This window comes from Leucoraja erinacea, chromosome 6, assembly GCF_028641065.1.
Source record: "Leucoraja erinacea ecotype New England chromosome 6, Leri_hhj_1, whole genome shotgun sequence".
Taxonomy (NCBI): domain Eukaryota; kingdom Metazoa; phylum Chordata; class Chondrichthyes; order Rajiformes; family Rajidae; genus Leucoraja; species Leucoraja erinaceus.
The window spans coordinates 49975750-50002139 of NC_073382.1; the positions used below are offsets into that span (position 1 = coordinate 49975750).

General features: G+C 41.0%; 1 protein-coding gene across 1 annotated transcript in view; it reads right to left on the reverse strand.

The window, feature by feature from the left end:
• ift88 (intraflagellar transport 88 homolog) overlaps window positions 1-26390 on the reverse strand; it is a 72441-nt gene that overhangs the window by 15295 nt on the left and 30756 nt on the right. Inside the window, exons 11-19 of the mRNA XM_055636983.1 lie at window positions 22535-22649; window positions 17677-17908; window positions 14017-14087; window positions 13200-13286; window positions 11231-11330; window positions 7270-7356; window positions 6687-6873; window positions 1369-1477; window positions 739-889 (exon numbers count right to left, since the gene is read on the reverse strand). Coding sequence (XP_055492958.1) covers window positions 739-889; window positions 1369-1477; window positions 6687-6873; window positions 7270-7356; window positions 11231-11330; window positions 13200-13286; window positions 14017-14087; window positions 17677-17908; window positions 22535-22649 — 1139 coding nt within the window. The remainder of the gene's footprint in view (window positions 1-738; window positions 890-1368; window positions 1478-6686; window positions 6874-7269; window positions 7357-11230; window positions 11331-13199; window positions 13287-14016; window positions 14088-17676; window positions 17909-22534; window positions 22650-26390) is intronic.

Sequence of the window (26390 nt, forward strand, 5' to 3'; positions counted from 1 at the left end):
GAAAAGGTACTCATTGGATAAGGTCGATTATAGATCATGTGTTTTTTTAAAGAGAAAGTATAGAGTTCCCGTGAAACTACAAACTACAAGACAGCGATGTCATCCAAGCGATCAGATTAAATCTTAAAATCTGTAAATTACATAATTTACCAATTTACATAAATGATTCAGAATATGATAAATTTGAACACAATTTCCTGTAGGTCTGTTCAACTCGTGCTAAAAGAGCAAAATGTATCATAATCAGCCCAGGCTAGTGATGTATTCCCTATCTTCAAGTAAGCAGAGACCCAAAAACGATGCATCCATTGCAATTGGCTAGGTAGAACACAAGTTGAACAAAGCCCACAAATAAACCCAAATCCTGCTTGCAGACATGCTGCCCAAACTACCTTTCTTAATTCTACAAGGTCTCCACCCTGTGCAACTAGAAAAACGATAGATAGATCGCTGACTACCACCATAAGATTTCTACATTCACATCGAAATTCCAAAGCTATTGACTATTAAGTGGTGAAATGTCAGAAGCATACAGAAATGCAGCCATTTCCAGGCAAAATGCAGAACATTATGATTTTTTTTTAAACACATTTTCCGTTGATAAACAAGGAATAACATTAAAGCGATATATAACATTGAGCCCCACATTTTTAATGTTCATTCACTGACCATTTGTTTGATGGTTATACACTGACACCCAGTACAACTAGTCTCTGTATTTCTATTACTGTTGAGTACCTCATAATAATACTGGAAGGCTTGAGACTTGTCTCCCTCACTGTCATACAGGTCCCCCAATTTTGCCAGTGCCTGTGGGTCGGTGGGGGAGACGCTGATCAACTGCATGAGCCACTCAATGGCTTGAGGTAGGTCCTCCAATGTTTCATATCTCAAGAAATGTGAGTCAAAGATCAGTTTACAAATCTGTACATCAAGCAAACAATCAACAAGCAAAATACAAAAATTGGCAACTACTATAATTCTACATAATGTATAAGTTCCTTTTATACCAGCAGCACAATGTGCTGCTGGTATAAAAGGGGAGATCATCAAAATTTGTTGGTTTGCCAACAGGTTATATAGACAGTATCTCAAAGACATTAATGAGTCCTGGATGACTAATTTAGCTACTGTAATTCTCTGCATTACAACGGTGACTACATTTCAAAAACATTCAAATCACTGGGAGCACTTTTGAGATCATGAAAACCTTTTCATGTCACAGTAGGCACTATGTTCATTATGCACTAAAATATGTGGAAATTACAAGGCAACTAAATTACAAACTATTAACACAATTTTCACTTTGCAAGTATGTTGCAAATGTTCAAATGAAGCTTCACCAATCTCAAAGTTTGGAAAGGATACAAATTTGCAATCTGGTACATAACTTGAGCATTGTTTCTCATGATTGCATGGAGCTTCAAGAAATAATCCAAAGCCTCCTCCAGTCTGTTCAATTTCTTGTAAGTAAGACCTGAATTTAAAAAAAAAATGAATTATTGAGATATAGGGAGGTAGCAAATTGCATGGTAGCATGGAATGGTGAGATAACAAAAAAAACTTTCATTGAGAACAGGTGACAAGGGGGGTGTTCTTAATCTTTGCCTATCCTGTTAAAAGAGTTTAATTCCATAACCTCTCATGCTGTAATCTTCCTAGTCTTGACAGTATTATTTTCACAAAGTGCACAGAGGGGTATAGTCATGCATGACTATCTACAGGAAATTATTCACAGGTGCTGTTTATGATTGATCCACACTAACACACATTGTAAAAGATCAGTCTTTATTCCATAAGCTAACAGGAACATTTAAACTGCTAGCCATACTCATCCAGCTCAGGTTCGCCGTGACACGAGTCATTCGGCCGAAGATCCCAGGAGAGGGCAGCGAGCGATGTTCCGTAGGTTGAGTAAGTCGAGATAGACATCAGCCCTGTGTGAGTGTTCCATTAGTTCTTACCGCTAGGCCGCGCTCGGGTACTCGGGGCTGCTGGTGGTGTGGTGAATGTCCCAGCGTTTCACAAAATCCCTGAAGAGCTGACTGGAGAATTGAGTTCCGCTGTCTGAGAGTAGCTTTAGGGGTGCTCCGTGGACAGAGAAGTGGCGAGTGAGTTTTTGAATGCCCATGGCTGAGGTCGGGCTGCTGAGCAGGTCGATTTCGAACCATCCTGAGTAGGAATTGACTAGAACCAGGTATTGTGGACCAGGGTAAGTCCGGTGTGGGGTGCGGAAGAAGTGGTTGTTTCTGTTGGTGCGGGGTCAGGCTATTGCAAATCGGGCAGGTAACAACTTTCTCGATAATGTAGTCAGCCATGTTAGGCCAGAAAAGCATTATGTCCTTTCATTATAATGCCATCTTGAATAACCAGTTCGTCGCGGAGAGTGTAGAATGGGCGGACAGCCTGCGGCAGGTGGTGCTGTTTGTCTGGCCAGCCGCAGCGAATGACAGTGGCCAGCGATTCTAGTGTTTTGTCTGCAGCTGTTTGTAACACTAGGATGTCTAAGCCTGCGGATGGAAGGCAGTAGACCATCATAACCGTGTACCCCTCGTGCTCACCATCAGACAGATGTTTTTCGTAGGTTGGGTGAGGTGCCCGTGAGAGGGTGTCAGCTAAGTGCATGTCCTTACCGTGTTTGTAGGTTAGTCTGATGTCATATCTCTGTAGTTCCATCATCATGCTTTGTAAACGCACTGGTGCCGTGTGGATCGGTTTACTGAGGATACTGACCAGGGGCTGGTGATCGGTTTCAACTGTGATCGGGTTGCCAAAGATAAAGTCCTTGAATTTCTTGCAGGCAAGAGTTACTGCAAGTAGCTCCGTCTCAATTTGAGCGCAGCATTGTTCAGTGTCGGTCATGGTGCGGGAGGCATAGGCAACTGGTCTGGGTCCCTTCCTGTCATCTTGTTGGCAAGCGGCGCCCAGTCCATACTAGGAGGCATCATAGGTGAGGGTGACGTGTAACTCGGCATCAAAGTATGTGAGGGTTGGTGCGCAAGACATTAGTTGTTTGGTTTCAAATGGCCTTTGCTGGTGCTGGTTCCAGGACTAGTGTGTATCCTTGTGGGTCAGTTGTCGCAGCGGGGCTGAGAGCTCGCTGAAGTTTGGGATTAATTTTCCCAGCTAGTTTACCATGCTTTGAAATCGTTGTAGCGCTGTGACGTCCGCAGGTGCTGGCATTTCGTTGATGGCAATGGTTTTAGACAGGTCTGATCTGAGTCCATTGTTGGTGAACACGTGGCCCACATAAGTCACTTCGTCGACCCAAAACCTGCACTTGAGGGGGTTGAGTTTGAGATTTACTTCTCTGGCATGATCCAGGACCTGCTTCAGGTTTGAGTCATGTTCTTGTGCATTGCACCCAGCGATCAGGATGTCGTCCACGATTATGTCGCACGGGTAGCCAGTAAAGAGTTGTTCCATAGTACGTTGGAAAACTTCACTGGCTGAATTGATGCCAAATGGCGTTCGTAAGAATCGGTAGCGTCCGAAGGGCGTTGCGAATGTGGTTAACATGGAGGATGCATGGTATAGCGGTGTTTGCCAAAAGGTGTTCTTTGCATCTAGAACAGAGAAAGCTCTGGCTTTACCCAGGAGGCTGGCTGCGACCTCTTCCACCGTCCGCATCGGGTGGTGTGGTCGTTTGATTGCAGTGTTTAAATCTTTAGGGTTGATGCAAATCCTTATTTCGTCTTTGTTCTTCGTGAGTGCTGCAACCATGGTGGAGACCCAGGAGAACAATGCTGTATTCTGTGGGAAGTTTGCCCAGCTGGTTATCAAAAAGGTCTTTGTAATGTTTTTGGGTGGGACTTTGAGAGGTAGACAGCTGGTACCCAGTTTTGCCAAAGGAGACTAAGTTCATATCGCGGCATGCATCAATGTCCAGAAGGAGGGGCACTTCTCCTCCAACTATGAAAAAATCCAGATTGTAAACTTGAGACGCCAGATGGCATTGTAATGTGACCTTACCAACTGGTTGCAACTCCCCCCCCCATGAAACGGATGTAACCTGGAGTTTGTTTTCATGACAGTTTCGTTGTTGTGAATTCTTTGGAAGTCTGATAAAGACATGACATTACATCTTGCCCCGGTATCTATCTTTGCAGCGACTTTAGTATTGTTGATACTGAGCGTTGTCATGGGATCATTGTTTGTGGACGGTGAGTCGGGTACACTGGAATGTATGTTTTCACCGTCTTCTTGCAGGTGCTGCGGTTGTGGTTCTACTGGAACTGCTGTTTCAGTCAGTGCATCGTGGGAAAATGTGGGCTCGAGCGCATAGAGATTGGTGCGGCTGTGCCCTGTTGCCATGAGCGCAGCAGCACCCGATAAAGTGGCCTTTCTTTTTACAGTAGTGGCAAGTTTTGCAATAAGCGGAGCATTGCTCACGGAATTTCGGGTGTGGGCCACCGCAATTACGGACCAGAGGGTCGGTTACCCTCCCTGGGGCTGTAGGCAGTTGTCGAGAGGTGTTAATGTTTGTCGCGGGGAGCTATAGAAGGCATGGACATTGTAGGCAGAGTGTGGTCCTGGTCCCAGGGCTTTGATATGGGTGTCAGTGTATTCTGCAACCCGGCAGGCAGGTTCAACCTTATCTAGTGTAAGCTCCTCATTCCGGAGCAGTTCATTTCTCACCTTGTCATTCGGGATGCCAAATACGAGTCTGCTGCGGATGAGGATGTCGCGGTCTTAGAATTGGCATCTTGCAGCAATGCTCTTCAGGGCACCAATGTAAGATTTGACCGTCTCATTCTCTTGTTGGCTATGGGAAAATATATTGTGGTGCTCCATGATAACGTTGGTGCGAAGTTGGCACAAATCTCGGAACTTTCAGAGAAGGCAGGTGGGGTCTCTGATGGACTCTGCCGGGGTCAAAACATGTGTTACCGCATCGGTGTGTTCTGGGGCATAGTGGAAATCCTGTGCCAGCTACGTTGAGCAGAATTGATGCAACGGTGTGGGGAGCAGCCCCTGTGTGGGCAGCAACTATGAAAATTCCGAATTCCACTTCAAAGATGCGCCAGCGTTCGGCAAGTTCGCTGTCAAACACCAAAGGATCTAGTTTACGAAAAGATCCTGCCATAATAAGAGAGTGATGGTTCGTTGTAAAAAAAATAAATTAAAATAAATTCAGGCAAAAGAGTCGGAGATGTGGCTCAATTTTCTGACACCATGTTTATGATTGATCCACACTAACACACAATGTAAAAGATCAGTATTTATTCCATAAGCCAACAGGAACATTTCTCATCCAGCTCAGCTTCGCTTGAGAGAGAGAGAGCGAGCTGACCTTGCTAGTGTGAAGCTGTGTAGTACCGTAATACCATGTAAAGGGTGGCATGCACATCTGTGTAGTGGGGATTATAAATGGCATGGATTAATAAGGGTTAATCTACAAGTGCCTGAGTGAGTAAAAGGATGTCATTTTCTCTTTTGCGCAGGATGAGCTATGACACAGGAGATGCCCAGCTGGTGAAAAGATGAGGACGAAAAACACACACATTTTCATGTTACACACATCCTCATCAGCATCTATGAATGAATGAGATGTCTACATTATTGACACTTTGATTTTTGTACTACAACCACACGGAGATATTAGCTTACCCTCCCCCAGATAGCTTTATATTACATTTTCATTCTTTCTCTCAATGCACAGTGGTGCCAACATTCTCCATTGCTCAATTGTACAATATGAATGACAATAAATGCAAGTATTATGATGCAGCACAACAGAATCTTTGTTTTGAAAAGAAAACTGGATTCAATTATCTTTTAAAATGTGCAATATAACCTGATTTTAGATGCATATTTCCAAACTATCATGTCCACATTATTTATTCTTAATCAACAACTGATAAGAAAAATATTAAATGTATGCTAAAGGAATCTCAACATTAATGACAGACTTATAACGTTATGGTGAAGACTTTAATCAGATTGGAGATGTGGCCATTCTGGTTAACAGATCATTTAGCCCAATAAACCAACAAAGTATGTGTTATACAAGAACTCAATTAATTAAATGTCATAATGTGCTTAGGTCTGATGAAATACAGAATCAAGATTTGAAGGGCATAAATCATAAATAAGATTATGGGCATCATTAATGTTGAATTTGCACAAGGATTGGAGAACAGTAAATACCCTTATAGCCAAAATTTAAAACCAACTAGCCTAACATCTGTGGTGGAAAAATGCACAAGATCAAAAAATATGACAAAATCCCATCTAATAATTCCATAAGAAACAAAGGTCCATGTTTTTCTGACCAGCTGGAATGTTTGAGACCAAGTAGCAAAAGATGGCTCTTGATAAGGAGTAGAGATGCAACACAAAAAAACATTCAATTTTTCACATGGATTTGGATGGTCAGTTTCCTCGGGGGAGAATATATTTTTAATTATGTTAACAACTTTGTTTTACACAATACATTAAAATTTCCTCACGTATGTGTACAAATAATGAAATAAGGAGTACCTTAAGATGTAAAGAAATTTTAATATACTGAGTTAAATATTTGGAAGAACAAATAGTAATGAATGCATGAAGTTACGTACAAATTCTAAATGCATAATACTGAGTAAATTGAAGATCATGCATTATTGACATAAGAGTGCTGCTTGACACTAAATCTTTAGTATCTTTCAGAAGCTTTATGGTTTGATTAAATTGGAACTCACCCAGGTTATAGAGTGCCTCAGTAAAAGATGAATCATTCCGGAGAGCTTCTTTATAAAACTCAGCTGCTTTCTCATAGTCACACCGTGCAAAAACACAGTTTCCTTTATTCGTCAACGCTGCCGGGTTATATCGATCGGCAATCATTGCAAGATCCGCATATCGGTCCGCAAGGCCAAAATCATTTTCCTGCATAAATCCAATGAAATTGAATCTTACTTTGCATGAACAACTCGTTGTATTTAAATCTATTTGTAAATGTTTATAAATGCCTCTGGCTGTCAAGGAATTCTGCACGCAGGCCTTTCGCTCTTGGGAAGGGATAATCAGTCCAACTATCACATTAATATTTTTAAACATAACTACATCTGGAGAAAGTAAGAGTGGATAATGAGGCACAGCATTTCTGGGTTGTGGCCATGGTCTAGAAAAATCCAGTCCATTACATTGGCCGGTGAATGCAGAATTTCAGGAAGCATAAATTCCCTAACGTAGAGAAAATATTTCAAATCTGACATGGTAGTGTATTTTGTCAAGTGCTCAGAATACGCTGTAATTCTAAAATATTTCAAATTTCACACGTACCAAAAAGTAAAGGAAAGAGAGATTTGTTGCAGCTGCGCTCTTAACCCTGCTATCCTTTTTTTCAAACATTTTCAGAGTCTCCACAGCCTTTGAAACAAAAGTGGAAACAGATTACATCTTTAGCAAACAAAAACCTGATGCTTGACAAACCCACTTGGGTGACTAAAATGACTAATAGTATTTTAGTACATCCAGAAATTCAATGGGCAATAAAATAATCCTTCTGCTGAAAAACTACAAATTAAACATACAACTGTAATAGGATTAACATAGAAAACATAGAAAATAGATGCAGGAGTAGGCCATTCGGCCCTTCGAGCCTATGTGATTTTTTCTATTACAAATCTCAAATTGTGGCGTACAGAGGCAAATAAATAAATGATGGGTCTTTGTCCCAAACATTATGGAGGGCACTGTATTAGATGAAATTAAACTATAGCATAAATATCTTTAAACATAACTGCACACGTGGAACCATTCAATTTACAGTTCTTCAAAGAATATTCTTCGACCACAGATAAGTTTCACTCAACTATCTTCTAGACATTCTTAATCAAAAGGTCCTCTTTCTTTAGTAAACATGCACTTCCCCCCCTCGCATCATAGATGGATCCTTCACTCGTGTCTCATCTGTGTTCTGTACTTCTACACTTACTCCCCTCCCCAACAATATATTTCCCTGGTCCTCAACTTTCACTCCTCCAGCCTCCGCATCCAATATATCATCCTCTATCACCTCTATCGTGATCCCACCACCTGTCACATCTTCCCATCCCTCCCCATTTTGCTTTCCACAGAGACCGCTCCCTCTGCAACTCTTTGGTTCACTCATCCCTTCCCACCTAAACCATCAATCCCCAGGTACATTCCCCTGCAACCGCAGGAGATGTAACACCTGTCCCAATAGTTCCTAGCTTACATCCATCCCAGGACCCCAGCAGTCCTTCCAGATGAGACAGAGATTTGGTGGATCCGATGTGGCCTCCTTTAGATTGTCAAGACCAAGTGTAAACTCAGCGACCATTTCATTGAACACTTGCACTCAGTCTACCAAAGTCTGCTGGATCTCCCGGTCACTAATCATTTTAACTACCGTTCCCATAATGACCCCTCTCACCTGTATCTACACCTATCACTTGCAAGGCTTTGTCCGACCCCTTGTCTCTTCCAACTTTCTCCCCACCCTCCCCCTCACCAAATCATTTCGAAGAAGGGTGCAGACCCAATACATCTCCTATCCATGTTCTCTAGAGATGCTGTCTAACCCGTTGAGTTACTCCAGCATTTTGTGTCTTTTTTTTGTAAACAGCATCTGCAGTTCCTTGTTTCTACCCCATACTGACCTTTCTGTCCTGGAACTTAAAAATTAAATAAGATGCATTGTAATAAATGCTTTTGATGATTGAAATAATGTGGCAAGAGAGGTAAAACATATTTCATGAAAACTATCTGGAGGACATCATAATACTCTGGGATATATACATCATAATATCTGCCTTAATCTATATATTACTAAAACTCTTTGTTTGTTTGTTTGTATGCGTGCGTGTGCAAGATATTTCAAAACCCCGCCAAAATAGTACACGATAGTGTAACAATGTTTGGCCCACCTTACTCACCATTGCCTTGGGATGTAAATGAAACAAGTTTTGTTCAAATTGATGTTATATTTTACAAGTTATTGAAATATTAAACTTTACAAAAATTACTTCTAAAACCACTTTTCCGACTTGCCCTGCCCGAATCTCATTTACATTTTTTTTTAAATTGCAATTTTCAACAAAAAAAAGTTTTCATCAAATTCTTCCGTTTTCATTAACAGCTAACATTGTGCAATTTTTTAAAAAAAATATGTGAATTTCATTGAGAATTCCATTCAAACAAAAATAAACACATTGCGATTTTTATTGTGGGGAGGTGTGGGATAGGAGGGAGGTGATGAATGGTGGGCAGGGGGGTGGAGGGAGAGGAGGGTTGAAAGGGAGGGAGAGGGAGGGGAAAATGGGGAAGGTGAGGAGGGAGAGCGGGGGAGGAGAGGGATAGAGGGATAGGAGGGGTAGTGGGGAGTAGTGGGGAGTAGGGGCAAAGAGGATGGCAGTGGGGGAGGTGAGAGAGGGATAGTGGGGGTGGTAGGATAGGGGGAAGGTGAGGAGGGGGGAGCAGGGGGATAGAGGGAGAGGAAGGGGTAGGGAGGGAGAGAGGCGTTATGGGAGGAGGGAGTGACTGAGAGTAGGGGAAAGGAGAGAGAGGGAGAGGTGAGGGAGGTATGAAGGGGGAGGGGAGGAGGAGAGGGGAAAGAAGACAGAGGGTGAAGGGGAGGCGAAGAAAGTGCTTGGGATGAGGGGGAATGGAGGAGGATAATGATACGAAGAGGGATGATGAGGTAATGGAGGGGGAAGAGGGAGGAGGGGAGGGAGGGGGTGAGGGGAGGAAGCAGAGGAAAGTAGGTCGAGGATGGGGAGAGGGAGGATAATGGAGGAGGGGAATAGGGGACTGAAGAGGGAGAGTGAGATGCGTTCACATTGATCTTATATTTTACAGGTTATTGCCATTTTGAACTTTAAAAACGTCGCAGTTGCGCTCCCACTTGCCGGCCGTGCCTGCGCAGTTGGGGGAGGGTTGCCATCACTCGTGTGACAACGGGGATCTCTGGTGACACAACGGGAACCCGTCAGCCATGCCTGCGCAGCTGGGGGCTATGGGTCAGTGTTGGAATATTCCCTTGGGGGAACGGACCCAATGAGTCCACACCTGGGCTAGTGTGATTTAAAACCTCTTTGGTAATTCGCATATGATGCAAAACATCGCAATCCCTATGCCTGCATGACTTCTCAGTAAAAATGGATGGGGTATTAATTTAACATTCTCCCTCTTCTCTTGTGGCTCTTCACAAAGACAGCCATCCTTGAGGGGACCTATTCTTTCCCTAGCCACCCTTATAATCTCGAGATTTTCCTTTACTTAGCCTGCCAGCTCCATTTCATGTCCTTTTTATTGCCCTCCTGACTGCCTTCTTAAATATTTCAACTGTTGTTCCAATTTTCTTTAAACAAAAACATCAACTGCATTAGGTTTCCAAGCCAAAACGCATAATATAATGATTGTGTTGCATTTTCACCCACCTGGTCATACTGCGATGTCAAACAGTAAAAACAAAAGATCAAAGTGGTTGCAGAAAATGAAGGAAAAGATTAAAGAATGAATAATGAATAAACATGCGCAAACTCTCAATGGAAAAGAGGAATTATGAAAAAAGAAAATGTATATACAGGTACATGCAAAAATTCAACTAAATATTAAATCAAAGTAACCATTAACATTTTTGTATTGAAAGTTATTCATCATTTATGATACTGGTTTTGAACAGTCATCCAACAATTAGCAAGGTGAAAATAAGTGAGAAGTGATCTTGATAAATGGAAAAAAAAAGATAGAAGTCGGCTTCCACCTCCAAGATAATGAAAGGTCCTCAACCTGAAATTGTATAGAGCTCATATGGTATAGGTATAACAGTGAACATTTAGCGTAAGGCAACAGCAATGAACTACCATCTAATTTGGCACCACTGATCCTAAAATGAAGTTTACACCCATGTCTAATTTACTGAGGAGTCTTGCATGTTAAAGCCTTTTGTCAGGTTATAGCTAACTTTATTATGCATCTTATTTTGTTGTGCGGGTTATACTAATGTATAGGGCAGGTTGAGGTCAAGGAGGTGCTGTTGGGTCTTTTGAAAATTACCACATTGCCAGATAATCATGCAATGTATTATAGGAGTAACACAAAAATCTATACAGAATAACATGCAAGCAAAATTCAAAATGATTACATAAAATCAGTGATGCATTCAGATTATTCTTTACTGGTATTCTTCAAAAAATCTTTACATTTTAAACAATTAAACACAACTATCATGGAAATGTTTGCAACTATTTAACAGAGATAACAATGTTATTGATACCTGGTTAAAATCCCTTTGTCTCAGGTAAGTAATGGCTTTGTTAATTTCCAGGTCATTAGCTAGCTCAACATATTGGGAAGCCTTAACCATTTCCACACACCTGCAACAATTAGTCATCAAGTAAGAGTTATTTAATAGCCAGATTAATCTCATGTTACATTTCATGCTACAACGTTTCTAGAGATATGAGAAGGAGAACAACAAGGAACATTCATATGAATCATTTTCACTTTGTCGACGACTCTGGCTCAAAGTGAAAATATCATTACAAAGTACAAAATATGTTTCTTTAAAAAAAAACACTGTATTAGGTTAGTGTCCCGAGGCCAGTTTCCACAGAGTTATGTTGTCCTGCAAAATGTTTTACATATAGCATTTCTATTTTGTACTTTAAACATTTAAATAACTTCTGGTTGAGGTGCCTAATCAAATGCCAAATTATAAAGTGGTGGAGGAACAGTTCTGTACACTGTGGATGGCTCGATTGCAATCAACTAAACTAAACACAGTGGGCGGCATCTGTGAAGGGAATGGATAGATGACGTTTTGGGTCAGGTCCCTTCTTCAGAATGATGAGGTAGGGGGAGAAAACTGAAAATGAGAGGAGGGGTAGGGCAAAGCCTGGCATGCAATAGGTGGATACAGGTGATGAGAGGGGGTAATTGGCAGATGGGTGAAGTAAGTGACAAAGACTTAATCCTGGCTTCTGGCTTTACATTTCACTCCTCCACTATTGCAGAGGTGCAGGTGACAACCCCTACTCAGTCTTCAGTATAGCAGAGAGGAATTTGGGAAGCAGTGTCAAGCATAGCCGGGGCCTATGTTTTTTCTGTTGGAGAATAATGATGATTTTTATATTGATACGAGACCAAGTGGGACCCTTGGGTCCCCGTCTACTCGCGGTGGGGGGGGGGGGGGGGGGGGGGGGGGGGGGGGTGGGCGGTCTGTTGCGTCACACACACTATCCAGGCCCCCCGCACACACACACACACACTAACAACCCCCTTGATATTATATTAATATTATTAATTTGCTCCTGTTACCATATACCCGCCTTATCCACTGGCGCATAGGCCCCAACTCGCAGGCGCTTCTAGAGAGGGGGGGGATAAAAGAGGGGGCAGAGAGGGGCTAGAGACAGAGAGGGGTAGAGACAGAGAGAGAGGGAGAGAGGGGGAGAGAGAGAGAGGGGGGGGAGGGGGGGAGAGAGGAGAGAGAGAGAGAGAGGAGGGAGAGAGAGGGATAGAGAGAGGGAGAAAGAGAGGGGAGAGAGAGAGAGGGGGGAGAGAGAGAGAGGGGGGGGAGAGAGAGAGAGAGAGGAGGGGGAGAGAGGGGGGGGAGAAGGGAAGGGGGGGGAGGGGGGCGATAGGGGGAAAAGAGGGGGGAAAGAAAGAGTAGGGGGAGAGAGAGTACGGAGGGGGAGAGTGGAGGGGGAGAGAGGAGGGGGGAGAGAGAGGGGGAAGGAGGAGAGGGGAGGGGAGAGAGGCAGGGGAGTGGGAAAGGAGGGGGAGGGGGTGAGAGGATGAAGGGGTAGAGGAGCGGCCGGGCGACATCATTCGCAGCACGTGATCACAGCGCGCAGACCCATTGTGACGTCATCACGTCATGAGCCAAAGCCAGCCGGTTTTATTTTCAAAGTTTCTTCAGATTTGGGAACATTTTGATTAATAACTCGAGAAATAAAGTATGAATTTTTCAGATAAGATGATTTCGGAGTCTACGGGATAAATCTCTACCGGAATATGTAAAAATGTTACCGTTGTGTGCGTCTTTTTTTAGAGAAGATGTGATTATACATACACACACACACACATCCAAGATCAGTGTTTTATAATTATAGAGAAGACTAATGCTTTGGATTTGAGAATACATATGTTTATCTTATCAAGCGGTTTTCAGTTACAATTTTACACAGTCATTTAAGTACAGCAATCTGTCCATAGTTCTAAAATGAATTGATTGTTCCTACCAGTCATATCCAGCAGCAAAAGATGTTTCAATTGCAGGTGCTATCAACTTAGCTGCTGTCATAATAAATCTCTCTGCCATTGCTTTCCTGCAGAATAAAATATTTTTAGAACATAGTTACATTTGACTTTGGAATATTAGCTCAAATATCTGTAGCATAATCCAAAATTATGGTTTTGTAGCGGATGTATGGGTAATGTGGCGGCACCGGGAGGTGGGCCACGCACTTTACATAGCCTTCAGCTCTTGGGGGGGGGGTCACGTGTCCCGGTGACGAGAGGTAGGGATCACGTCAGGCTCACCAAATGTAGCGGACGCGGAGTTGTCCGTTAAAGAACGAGGCAGACACAAGGTTTGTCTGAAAATACTGTCCTTTATTGCTATACAAATTCTCCTCACTCACCAATCCCGTGCGCTCGTGGTTAACTCCTTAAATACTCCCCGTGACCACACCGTGACCCCTACCTCTAGTCACTGGGACACGTGACCCCCCCCCATCCCCAAGTGCTGAAGGTTATGCAAAGTGTGTGGCTCTAAAAAATTTCAACCTCTCTAAAAGGAAGCCATTAAAAAAAGTGATCCTGAAAATGTGAACTGCCTTGCATTTCATTTTGTTTCAAAATAACTTTTCTATGTGATTTCTATACAAAGGTTAATATTCTGTTTTGTACAAAATACCAAACAATTCACGTGCAAAGTTATTAACATGGAATAAGTGATAAATATACTGAAATGTAATTCTTGCTATGAATTATGTCATTGTTCTAGAGTTAACATATTTTAAAATTGTAATTTTCAAAACAACAGTTGTACACTACCTTTCACGCTCCATTTGCCTGAGGGGATCATTCTTGATAGCTTCAATCACTAGATTCATATGTGCATCATCCTAAAGAATTGGGAAATAGTTTTCAAAGAACCATGTTTAATTTGAAATAATTGGCAATTACTTTATAAAATGCTAGTTATCACATAGTAAAGTAATTAAGTCATACGAAAATTCACAGAAGCACACTTTAGAACACTAATGGTAAGTTTATCATTGACCTTGTGTTTGTCAGAAAGAATTGAGAGGTAATGAAATATATCCTATCCTCTTACAACAACAGAACGGTTTCAATTGTCCTGGATTTGGCCATAGAATCCAATTTGACAAGAAACAAATATATTGGCCTGAAGCAACCTTGAATAAAAGTAGCCTGCTTGTTTTCGTAACAAGTGCATTAATCCTGAGGAATTACTAAAAGCACAAGTGCGGTCAAATCAGGTTTTCCTGCAGAATTCTAAAGAAATCAGTAACAACTTTCTGGATGTCTAAATGCATCCACGGGTCCCACCTCATCTATTCTGCTAGTTATACCCTCAAAAAACTTGCCAGGCATGATTTCCCTTGCATAATGTATGATAATTCTGTCCAATCCTGTCATTGTTTACAAAGCATATGTTTTAATATAATGGTTCAATGGTACTGTATTGTCATATACCCAGGTGGAGTGAAATTTCTATTTGGCATACATTTCAGTAAAAATCTTACTATGCAGAATAAGATTATACAGTATAAGAATAGTTGATTATACTGAGTACACTATCTACTCAGGTTGATTATACTGGCAGCACACCACAGCCGCTTCACTTCCAGCACCATCTTGTATCCCGATTATAATGGTCCCTTGCATTTCTTTCACGTCAGGTCTACAATTCCCTGATGTGTCTTAACATCATTTCGTAAAATAACAGAGTTATGTCAGCTACACTCCAATCCATGGAAAAGTTTATAGATCTTTGTAAAATTACCATAATGAATCTGATTTTAGGCCTTGATTTATCATCACTCCTGTCCATTTTCCTATTGCTATTTTCTCTGCTAAAACTGATTGCACTCAGCTCAAGTTAATGTAGTTAGCTCTCTTTGAATAAGGAGTCCCACTGGCCCCTTTTGCATGAAATTGAACTGAAAACCCGAGATGCTGAAAATATATCAACTCCAGCTTAGAAAAGACAGACACAGAGTGATGCAGTGTCATGTTTCAAGCAAGGTGGTCCATAGCTCACTCTGAAGTTCGAGCTGGAATTGCAGCAGGTGGTGCATTTCAGCAAGCAAGTCCTAGCTGGAAAACAGACGTCTAATTTTTCCTCATGAGACCCAGATATGAAAACCCATCCCTCAACAACTTGACTAGGTATGAATTTTGGTTCAAAAGAGCACCAAATGTAATATGTTAAGAAGTACGATAAAATGACCTGGTCACATTATACCGTATAACTTGAAAATGACTATAGAAAGAATTACACAACTGTTGAAATGCAGCATCAGCCAGTAAATGTCATAGCAACCAACTAAAAGTAGTTGCTGATTCCGTTAAAGAGTAGATGTGGAAGAAAATCCTTCCTGCTGTTGAATAAATAAATGCAGTCAAAGAGAGAGGATTTTTGGCAGGAGTGTTGAGCTTCAAAGTGGCAGGACTGTGTGCTCAACGGTATTCCACGCTGATTAATGTCACGATCTGAGTCCCATACAGAAACTGGGAGTACACTGCAGCCATGAATGTGATCTCTGCCCTAACATGACCCATGTGTACATACCCACTTCTAAAAATTCTAACTTCTCATTGCACTTATTGGAGATAGCACTAATATTTTGTCAGGAGAAAAGACGATGATAAAATAAAACTTTGGATCTGAGAGTATTTTGAAACATGCCAATATTTAACATGCCAAGATACGCTGAATTGGTGAGCAACAGAGAAACCAGACACAAGTACACTCACCCTTGGTCAGCAGTGCTAAATGGGCTATATGGCAGCACATGTGCATTCTGAACTCCTTCTAAACATCAGTTTCATTGAAGTCAAAGGAACTGAATTTGGAAGTGGAGTGGAATGCACAGCTGTTATTACACAGTTCATTTGGTTGACAGGGAATGAATTTCTGGGTAAATGCTTTTACAGGGAAGAATAAAGTACAGGAAACTATGCAAACTAGAAATAGGAAAGAACAATCAAAACAGAAATAGGAACAGATAGAATGTCAAATGAATAAACTACAGCTCTTGTGGGAAAAGAAAGGTATAGGAGAAAGATCAGCTAACAAAATTCTGAGAATAGGCTTCATGCTGATCAGATCAAGCAAATTGCTCACGATTTTCTAATATTTCCACTAATACCCCAATACCCACTATCAATGTATTCATCACCTCTGGCAATTTAAGGATTCTGAAAATTGAGTGAAAAGGCAGTCTACACCTATTGTACTGAATCCATGAGCAAGTTATGAAAGCAAAAAGAGCATTCTGATCCATCACCAAAATGTTCTGTATCTATCTGAGTTAACAATGAGAAGAAAAATATTGATAAATAAATATTTACTCCCTTTCCTTTGTTACATAATGCATGAATTGGAATGGCCATAATAAAGAACATACAGGATTAAAATCTGTCAATAATTCTAAATTTAGCATACCCAGAACTCAAAATTAAGATGCAAGTGGTGTAAGGGATTTCCCGGTAACATAAATACAATTGACCTATGAAACAAATGCACTTAAGCAGCTGTTTTAGGAAAAGGCACAGGTCTCAAAGGAGATCTAATTAATCTAAACAACTGCTTGGCAACATTTAATCATACATGCAGATGCCAAAAGCCTCCATGGCACAACTTCCACAGTCGGCAACCTGAATTTGAAATCACTCACTATCATTTGTCCTGTAGTTTCAAATAAAACCCTACCCTTGCAAATATCAGCAGTCATCCCATTGCAACACTCACAGCAGCATATTAAGCACAATGTAGATTTAAAATTGAACAGCCCCGCTGCCCTCCTCTTTAACAACTTAAAGGAACAATGTGGTTGGGGAATTGAGATGGTGGGATGGAAAGAACAACATTGTTGGCTAGTTCTGATCCTCCACCATTTTCAATACTGTGGAAAATCCCCGCCCAAGGTCATTAGCACAACAACAGCATTTTAACTTGTAGATTATATATAATCATGCATGCAGTCACCTAATTTAAATAATTTGTGTTCTCTATTCACTGGACAGTTTGGATTTGAAAAATGACTTAATTAACCAGAGTGGATTGTGCTGAATTTACATGGTTGAATATATTGAATGATTTGTAAAGCCAATATAATTTCTTTAAAGTGATTTCTAAAACATTTTGACAATGATTAATCGTTGTTATTCCCCTTTGCAATTAAACAATCATGATAATATTCCCTTCTTTGTTGGACACAAAATGATAGCTCTAAAAGATATCACTAAATGTTAATAATTGTTTAAAAATAAGTAGGACCAAATATTCAGTTTAGTCCACAAATAAAATCTTGAATAATAATACAGGGAGACATAATCAATACAAGTTTCCTTGCTCATAAGAATTTTTAATTTTATACAATGCATTGCCAATTAGTTTACACAGAAACAGTAAATCAACATACATCCAACATCTTTCATCACCTTAAGGCTCGACTTACTTACATTCGGTGGAATGTATTTGTCATCTTCATCAATGCCAAGTGGGACCATTATCAGTTTCTGGAATGATTTCTTCATCTTTTCACGATCACCAATGGCAAAGTAGCACAAAATGAGGTTGAAGCTGGTTTTTAAATTTGGGCTTTCGCTCATGATATGCTCAAAGGACGTAATAGCGTCAGAGTACTGTCCCATTTTGACAAAAACAACACCAATGTTCTGCATTATTTTAATCCTATTCATAAAGAAATATTGTGGTATGTAAAAGCATATTAAGTTATGAACTGGTAACAATCAACATGAAATACTGCTGTCCTAACCTAAAAGATTACTACGTAAATTTAAAAAAAGCTGTATTTAGCTAAATGTTTATAACTGACATTACATTATAATTGCTGCTTTGGGATAGTATCAACATTGACCAGACACTTAACTGAACCAGCTACATAAAGACTGTTGATACAAGTGCAAGTCAGACGCTGGATATCATCAAAAAAATATTTACATCCTGACATTCACTCATATCTCTTAATGTCTTTCCACCATCTGTAATCACAAATCAGGAGTATGAATGGATAGCTGCCAATGATCTGTATGGTTGTAGCTGAAATAACAATCAAGGAAATCAAATTATTTCACTCAAGAAAATTAACACCACCAGGAACCAATTTCTTTACCAGATCAACATAAACATTTACTTATAACACCACTGTTACCCTCTAGCAGCAATGTATTCCATCTACTAAATGTATTGCTGCACCTCACCAGCAGGTGGGAGACATCTTCCACCTAAAACACTAGGGCTGCAGGAAAATAGCATAATTACCTCCTGCAAGCCCCCCTCCAAATCATACATCAAACTAATGTGGACATATAATCACAATTCATTCCTCAAGGCTGGGATAGGTTCCTGAAATGTCCAATTTTGAAATGATTTTCAGAGTATTTTCAGTACATGGACTACAACAGTTCAAAATGGCAAAATATAACCATATAATATAACCATATAACAATTACAGCACAGAAACAGGCCATCTCGGCCCTTCTAGTCCATGCCGAACCCTTACTCTCACCTAGTCCCATCTACCTGCACTCAGACCATAACCCTCCATTCCTTTCCCGTCCATATACCTATCCAATTTATTTTTAAATGATAAAATCGAACCTGCCTCCACCACTTCCACTGGAAGCTCGTTCCACACAGCTACCACTCTCTGAGTAAAGAAGTCCCCCCTCATGTTACCCCTAAACTTTTGTCCCTTAATTCTCAAATCATGTCCTCGTTTGAATCTTCCCTACTCTCAATGGAAAAAGCTTATCTACTTCAATTCTGTCTATCCCTCTCATAATTTGAAATACCTCTATCAAGTCCCCCCTTAATCTTCTACGCTCCAAAGAATAAATACCTATCTTGTTCAACCTTTCTCTGTAACTTAGGTGCTGAAACCTAGGCAACATTCTAGTAAACCTCCTCTGTACTTTCTCTATTTTGTTGACATCTTTCCTATAATTTGGCGACCAGAATTGTACACCATATTCCAGAATTGGCCTCATCAATGCCCTGTACAATTTTAACATTACATCGCAACTTCTATACTCAATGCTCTGATTTATAAAGGCCAGCACACCAAAAGCTTTCGTTACCACCCTATCTACATGAGATTCCACCTTCAGGGAACTATTCACAGTTATTACTAGATCCCTCTGTTCTACTACATTCCTCAATTCGCTACCATTTACCATGTACGTCCTATTTTGATTTGTCCTACCAAGATGTAGCACCTCACACTTATCAGCATTAAATTCCATCTGCCACCTTTCAGCCCACTCTTCCAAATGGCCTATATCCCTCTGTAAACTTTGAAAATCTACTTCATTATCCACACCACCACCTATCTTAGTATCATCTGCATACTTACTAATCCAATTTACCACACCATCATCCAGATCATTGATGTATATGACAAACAACCATGGACCCAACACAGATCCCTGAGGCACCCCTCTAGTCACCAGCCTCCAACCTGACAAACAGTTATCCACCATTACTCTCTGGTATCTCCCATTCAGCCACTGTTGAATCCATCTTGCTACTCCACTATTAATACCCAACAATTGAACCTTCTTAACCAACCTTCCATGTGGAACGTTGTCAAAGTCCTTACTGAAGTCCATATAGACAACATCCCTCATCAATTTTCCCGAGTAACCTCTTCAAAAAATTCAAGATTAGTCAAACATGACCTTCCAGGCACAAATCCATGTTGACTGTTCCTAATCAGATCCTGTTTATCCAGATGATTATATATATTATTTTAAGTATCCTTTCCATTAATTTGCCCACCACTGACGTCAAACTAACAGGTCTATAATTGCTAGGTTTACTCTTAGAACCCTTGGTAAACAATGGAACAACATGCGCAGTACGCCAATCCTCCGGCACCATTCCCGTTTCTAATGACATTTGAAATATTTCTGTCATAGCCCCTGCTAGTTCTACACTAACGTCCCTCAATGTCCTAGGGAATATCCTGTCCGGACCTGGAGACTTATCCACTTTTATATTTTTCAAAAGTGTCAGTACTTCCTCTTCTTTGATCCTCATAGTTTCCATAGCTACTCTACTTGTTTCCCATACCTCACATAATTCAATATCCTTCTAGTTGGTGAATACCGAAGAAAATAAATTGTTCAATATCTCCCCCATCTCTTTTGGCTCTGCACATAGCTGTCCACTCTGACTCTCTAATGGACCAATTTTATCCCTCATTATCCCTTTGCTATTAATATAGCTGTAGAAACCCTTTGGATTTACTTTCACCTTACTTGCCAAAGCAACCTCATATCTTCTTTTAGCTTTTCTAATTTATTTCTTAAGATTCTTTTTACATTCTTTATACTCCTCAAGCACCTCATTTACTCCATGCTGCCTTATTTATTGTAGATCTCTCTCTTTTCCCGAACCGTGTCCAATTTCCCTTGAAAACCATGGCTCATTCCAATTTTTACTCTTTCCTTTCAATCGAACAGGGACATAAAGATTCTGTACTCTTAAAATTTCACCTTTAAATGTCCTCCATTTCTCTACTACATCCTTCCCATAAAATAAAATGTCCCAATTCAGTCCTTTTAAATCCTTTCGCATCTCCTCAAAGTTAGCCTTTCTCCAATCAAAAATCGCAACCCTTCGTCCAGTTCTGACCTTCTCCATAATTATGTTGAAATTAATGGCATTGTAATCACGTAACCTGAAGTGCTCCCCAACACATATCTCTGTCACCTGACCTGTCTCACTACCTAACAGGAGGTCCAGCACTGCCCCTTCTCCAGTAGGTACCTCTATGTATCGCTGTAAAAAACTATCCTGCACACATTTTACAAACTCCAAACCATCCAGTCCATTTACAGAATGTGTTTCCCAGTCTATGTGTGGAAAATTGAAATCTCCCACAATCACTACCTTGTGCTTACTACTAATATCTGCTATCTCCTTACGTATTTGCTCTTCCAATTCTCGCTACCCATTACAATACACCCCCATAAGTGTTGCTACACCTTTCCCATTTCTCAATTCCACCCAAATAGCCTCCCTAGACAAGCCCTCTAATTTATCCTGCCAAAGCACTGCTGTAATATCTTCCCCGACAAGCAATGCAACACCTCCACCTCTTGCCCCTCCAATTCTATCACACTTGAAGCAACAAAATCCTGGAATATATAGTTTCCAATCACAGCCATCCTGCAACCATGTTTCACTAATCGCCACAACATCATACTTCCTGGTGTCAATCCAAGCTCAAAGTTCATCCACCTTTCTTACAATGCTCCTAGCATTAAAATATACACATTTAAAGAAACCCACCTCCTCTTATTCTCCGTTTATTATCTTTTTCTTCTTTCTCCTCTACATGTTGGGTCTGAATGCTTCCCTTCTCTGCCTCCTGCCTCACACACTGTCTATTAACTTTCTCTATTTGAGTCCCTCCCCCAACCGTTCTAGTTTAAAGTCTTCCCAGTAGCCTTTGCAAGTATCCCCGCCAAGATATTGGTTCCCCTCAGGTTCAAGTGCAACATGTCCTTTTTGTACAGGTCACACCTTCCCCAAAAGAGGTCCCAATGATCTAGAAACTTGAATCCCTGCCCTCCGCACCCCTCAGCCACGCATTTATCCTCCACCTCACTCCATTCCTACTCTCACTGTCGCGTGGCACAGGCACTAATCTTGAGATTGTTACTTTTGCGGTCCTTCTCCTTAACCCTCTTCCTAACTCCCTAAATTCTCCTTTCAGGACCTCTTCTCTTTTTCTACCCATGTCATTGGTACCTATATGTACCACGACCTCTGGCTCCTCTCCCTCCCATTGCAGGATATCTTGGACACGTTCAGACACATCCCAGACCCTGGCACCAGGGAGGCAAACTACCATCCGGGTCTCCTGACTGCGTCCACAGAACCGCCTATCTGACCCCCTAACTATAAAGTCCCCTATTACTATTGCCCTCCTCTTCCTTTCCCTACCCTACTGAGCAACAGGGCCGGAAGCCCGGCCGCTGTCGCTACCCCCAATAGGCATTTCAGTAGATGTGTATGGCAGATGGTGTAGAAGGCAGGAAGTTAATCAGGAATAGTTAAACCAAGAGGTGACAGGAATGAGGGCGTCAGCATCTGATGCTTCATATCAGGGTTATCAGTCAAAATTCTGACAGGGAGCCACAATGAGAAATTAAATCAGTTAATGAGTTAGATTATAAGGCAGAAAGTGCTTCAAAGACATATTGATTGGAAAAAGCTATACATGTTTGACTGGGAAGACAGGTGGGTAAAGAACTGCTTTGACATTTTAGTTTCATTCATACACACCTCATCTCCTTGTGAGAACTCGATATCTGATCCAGTGCCATTCGGTAAAATTTTATTGCCTTGGGATAATTCCTTTGTTTGAAATAAATATTTGCCATGTTTACCTTCAGTCGACCTATCATAAAATATAACATTTTAAAAGAGATATTAAAATTCTATTAGCACATACTAAAATGGCTAATATTTTGGAAGATTGTAATAGGAGAAATCAATTCAGCTATCATAATTTTACTAAATAGGGCATCTTTTTTAAAATTCATGCCTTCCTCTATATCATTTAATATTCCCTTTAAATGTCTTAATAGATATTACACCAGTGATTTTCTATGTGGTGTTTCATGATTCTTAACTCACACTTCATAATTCTTAATTTGATTTATTTTCTGTATTATTTTTAAACTAGTTTAATGCAACTTTTTGGGTGACATTCCTGAATTTGATTCATAGAAACAGCCATTCATTGTGACGATGGCTGATCGTCCCCTATCAATAACCCGTGCCTGACTTATCCCCATATCCCTTGACTGCACTAGCCCCTAGAGCTCTATCTAACTCTCTCTTAAATCCATCCAGTGACTTGGCCTCCACTGCCCTCTGTGACAGGGAATTCCATAAATTCACAACTCTCTGGGTGAAAAAGTTTTTTCTCACCCCAGTCTTAAATGACCTCCCCTTTATTCTAGGACTGTGGCCCCTGGTTCTGGACTCGCCCAACATTGGGAACATTTTACCTGCATCTAGCTGGTCCAGTCCTTTTATAATTTTATATGTTTCTATAAGATCCCCCTCATTCTTCTAAACTCCAGTGAATATAAGCCTAGTCTTTTCAATCTTTCCTCATATGACAGTCCCGCCATCCCAGGGATCAATCTCGTGAACCTACGCTGTACTGCCTCAATCACAAGGATGTCCTTCCTCAAATTAGGAGACCAAAACTGTACACAATACTCCAGATATGGTCTCACCAGAGCCCTACACAACTGCAGAAGAACCTCTTTACTCCTATACTGAAATCCTCTTGTTATGAAGGCCAACATTTCATTAGCTTTCTTCACTGCCTGCTGTACCTGTAAGCCAACTTTCAGTAACCGGTGTACAAGGACGCCCAGGTCTCGTTGCACCTCCCCCTTACCTAACCTAACCCCATTGAGATAATAATCTGCCCCCTTGTTTTTGCCGCCAAAGTGGATAACCTCACATTTATCTATATTATACTGCATCTGCCACGCATCTGCCCACTCACTCAACCTGTCCAGGTCACCCTGCAACCTCCTAACATCCTCTTCACAGTTCACACTGCCACCCAGCTTTGTGTCATCTGCAAACTTGCTAGTGTTGCTCCTAATTCCCTCTTCCAAATCATAAATATATATGGTAAACAGTTGCGGCCCCAACACCGAGCCTTGCGGCACTCCACCTGCCATTCTGAAAAGGACCCGTTCACTCCTACTCTTTGCTTCCGGTCTGCCAACCAATTTTCTATCTATGTCAACATCCTACCCCCAATACCATGTGCTCTAATTTTAGTCACCAGTCTCCCGTGTGGGACCTTATCTAAGGCTTTCTGAAAGTCTAGATACACTACATCCACTGGCACGCCTTCATCCATTTTACTTGTCATATCCTCAAAAAATTCCAGAAGATTAGTCAAGCATGATTTCCCTTTCATAAATCCATGTTGACTTGGACTAATCCTTTTACTGCTATCCAAATGCCCCATTATTACCTCTTTAATAATTGACTCCAGCATCTTTCCCACCACCGAAGTCAGACTAACTGGTCTGTAATTCCCCGTTTTCTCTCTCGCTCCTTTCTTGAAAAGTGGGATAACATTAGCTATCCTCCAATCCACAGGAACTGATCCTGAATCTATTGAACATTGGAAAATGATCACCAGTGCGCTATTTCTAGAGCCAAATCCCTGAGGACCCTGGGATGCAGACCATCAGGCCCAGGGGATTTATCATTCTTCAGTCCCATTAGCCTATCCAATACTATTTCTCGTCTAATGAACATTTATTTCAGTTCCTCTATCCCCTTAGATCCTCTGTCCTCCAGTACATCAGGTAGATTGTTTGTGTCTTCCTTAGTGAAGACAGATCCGAAGTACCTATTCAACTCTTCTGCCATTTCCTTGTTGCCCATAATAATTTCACCCGTGTCTGCCTTCAAGGGACCCACATTTGACTTTGCTACTCTTTTTCCCTTAACATATCTAAAGAAGCTTTTACTGTCCTTCCTTATATTCCTGGCCAGCTTCCCTTCATACTTTATCTTTTCAGCCCGTATTGCCAGTTTTGTTGTCCTATGAAAGTTTCCCAATCCTCTGGCTTCCGGCTACTATTTGCTGTGTTATACATTTTTTCTTTTAGTTTTATTCTATCCCTAACTTCGCCTGTCAGCCACAGTTGCCTCCTAATCCCCTTAAAATCTTTCTTCCTTTTTGGAATGAAATGATCCTGCGTCTTCCGGATTATGCCCAGAAATTCCTGCCATTGCTGTTCCACCGTCATTCCTGCTAGGATCCCTTTCCAGTCTACCTTGGCCAGCTCCCCTCTCAATCTTTCATAGTCGCCTTTGTTCAACTGCATCACTGACACTTCCGATTTAACGTTCTCCTTCTCAAATTGCATATTAAAACTAATCATATTATGATCACTACCTCCAAGCAGTTCCTTTACCTCATGTTCTCTTATCATATCTGGTTCATTGGACAACACTAAATCCAGAATTGCCTTTTCTCTGGTCGGCTCCATTACGAGCTGCTCTAAGAATCCATCTCGGAAGCATTGTACAAACTCTCTTTCTTGGGGTCCTGAACCAACCTGATTTTCTCAGTCTACCTGCATCTATTGAAATCCCCCATCATCACCATAGTGGCATTACCTTTGTTACATGCCAGTTTTAACTCCTAGTTAAAACTGGCATTCACTCGCTAGACATAATCTTAATTTGATTGCTCAACAGAGATAAGGATGAAAACAGAAAGGAAGAACGAAAGTGCTTAAAAGTTGGATTTCTTTAGGATATGGGGGCTGAAAATGTCTCGGGGTTAATTGTTTTTCCTGCTGACATCCAAGAACTTTTGGAGGAACATACGAGAGGTGCCTCCAGTATTAGTCCAAGTCCAAGTTTGCAGTGCATTTCGACATTCAAATAGATTGTTGGTCCTAGATTTTACCCTAACATTCTCATAGAATCTACTCCCTCAGGCCCACCCCATGGAACCATATTTTAATAAAAAGCCATCTTTCATTCTTCTGAACTGCATGCAGTGCACTAAAGTATGGTCACATTAAAGCCCTGTATGGTGGTAACAAGAACGCCCTAGTTCTGTATTCTGGCCGTCTTGCAATAAAGGCGAACATTATGTTTACTGCATCAATGGTGTATTGACCCTCTATGCTAACCTATGTGCTTTTTGTATGAGGACTCCAAATGCCAGCATTCATTGATTTCACATCATATAAATACAGTTCTATTTTTTTTATTTCTACAAGAGTTGCATCACAATTGCACATTACATTTAATCTTCCATCACTTTCTCTTCTCTTTTAAACTGTTTATATTCCTCTAAACATATTTTGTACCCGTCACACAAATTAATTCCTCACCTATATTTGTATTGCCATAAGGCTCAGAGATCAATATTCAGACACCTCACATTTTACACGTGCTTGATTTATGCATTTTTAGAATAATGCACTTGCCTAATTAATCCCAGTTTAATTAAAGTTCCTATTTTCAGATGAACGTTCTCAAATGCCTTGGACTGTATGGCAGCATAGTCACGTGCTGTGCTGATATTTGATGTACGTGCCTTTTGATTATCCACTGCTTTTCATATGCGTAACCC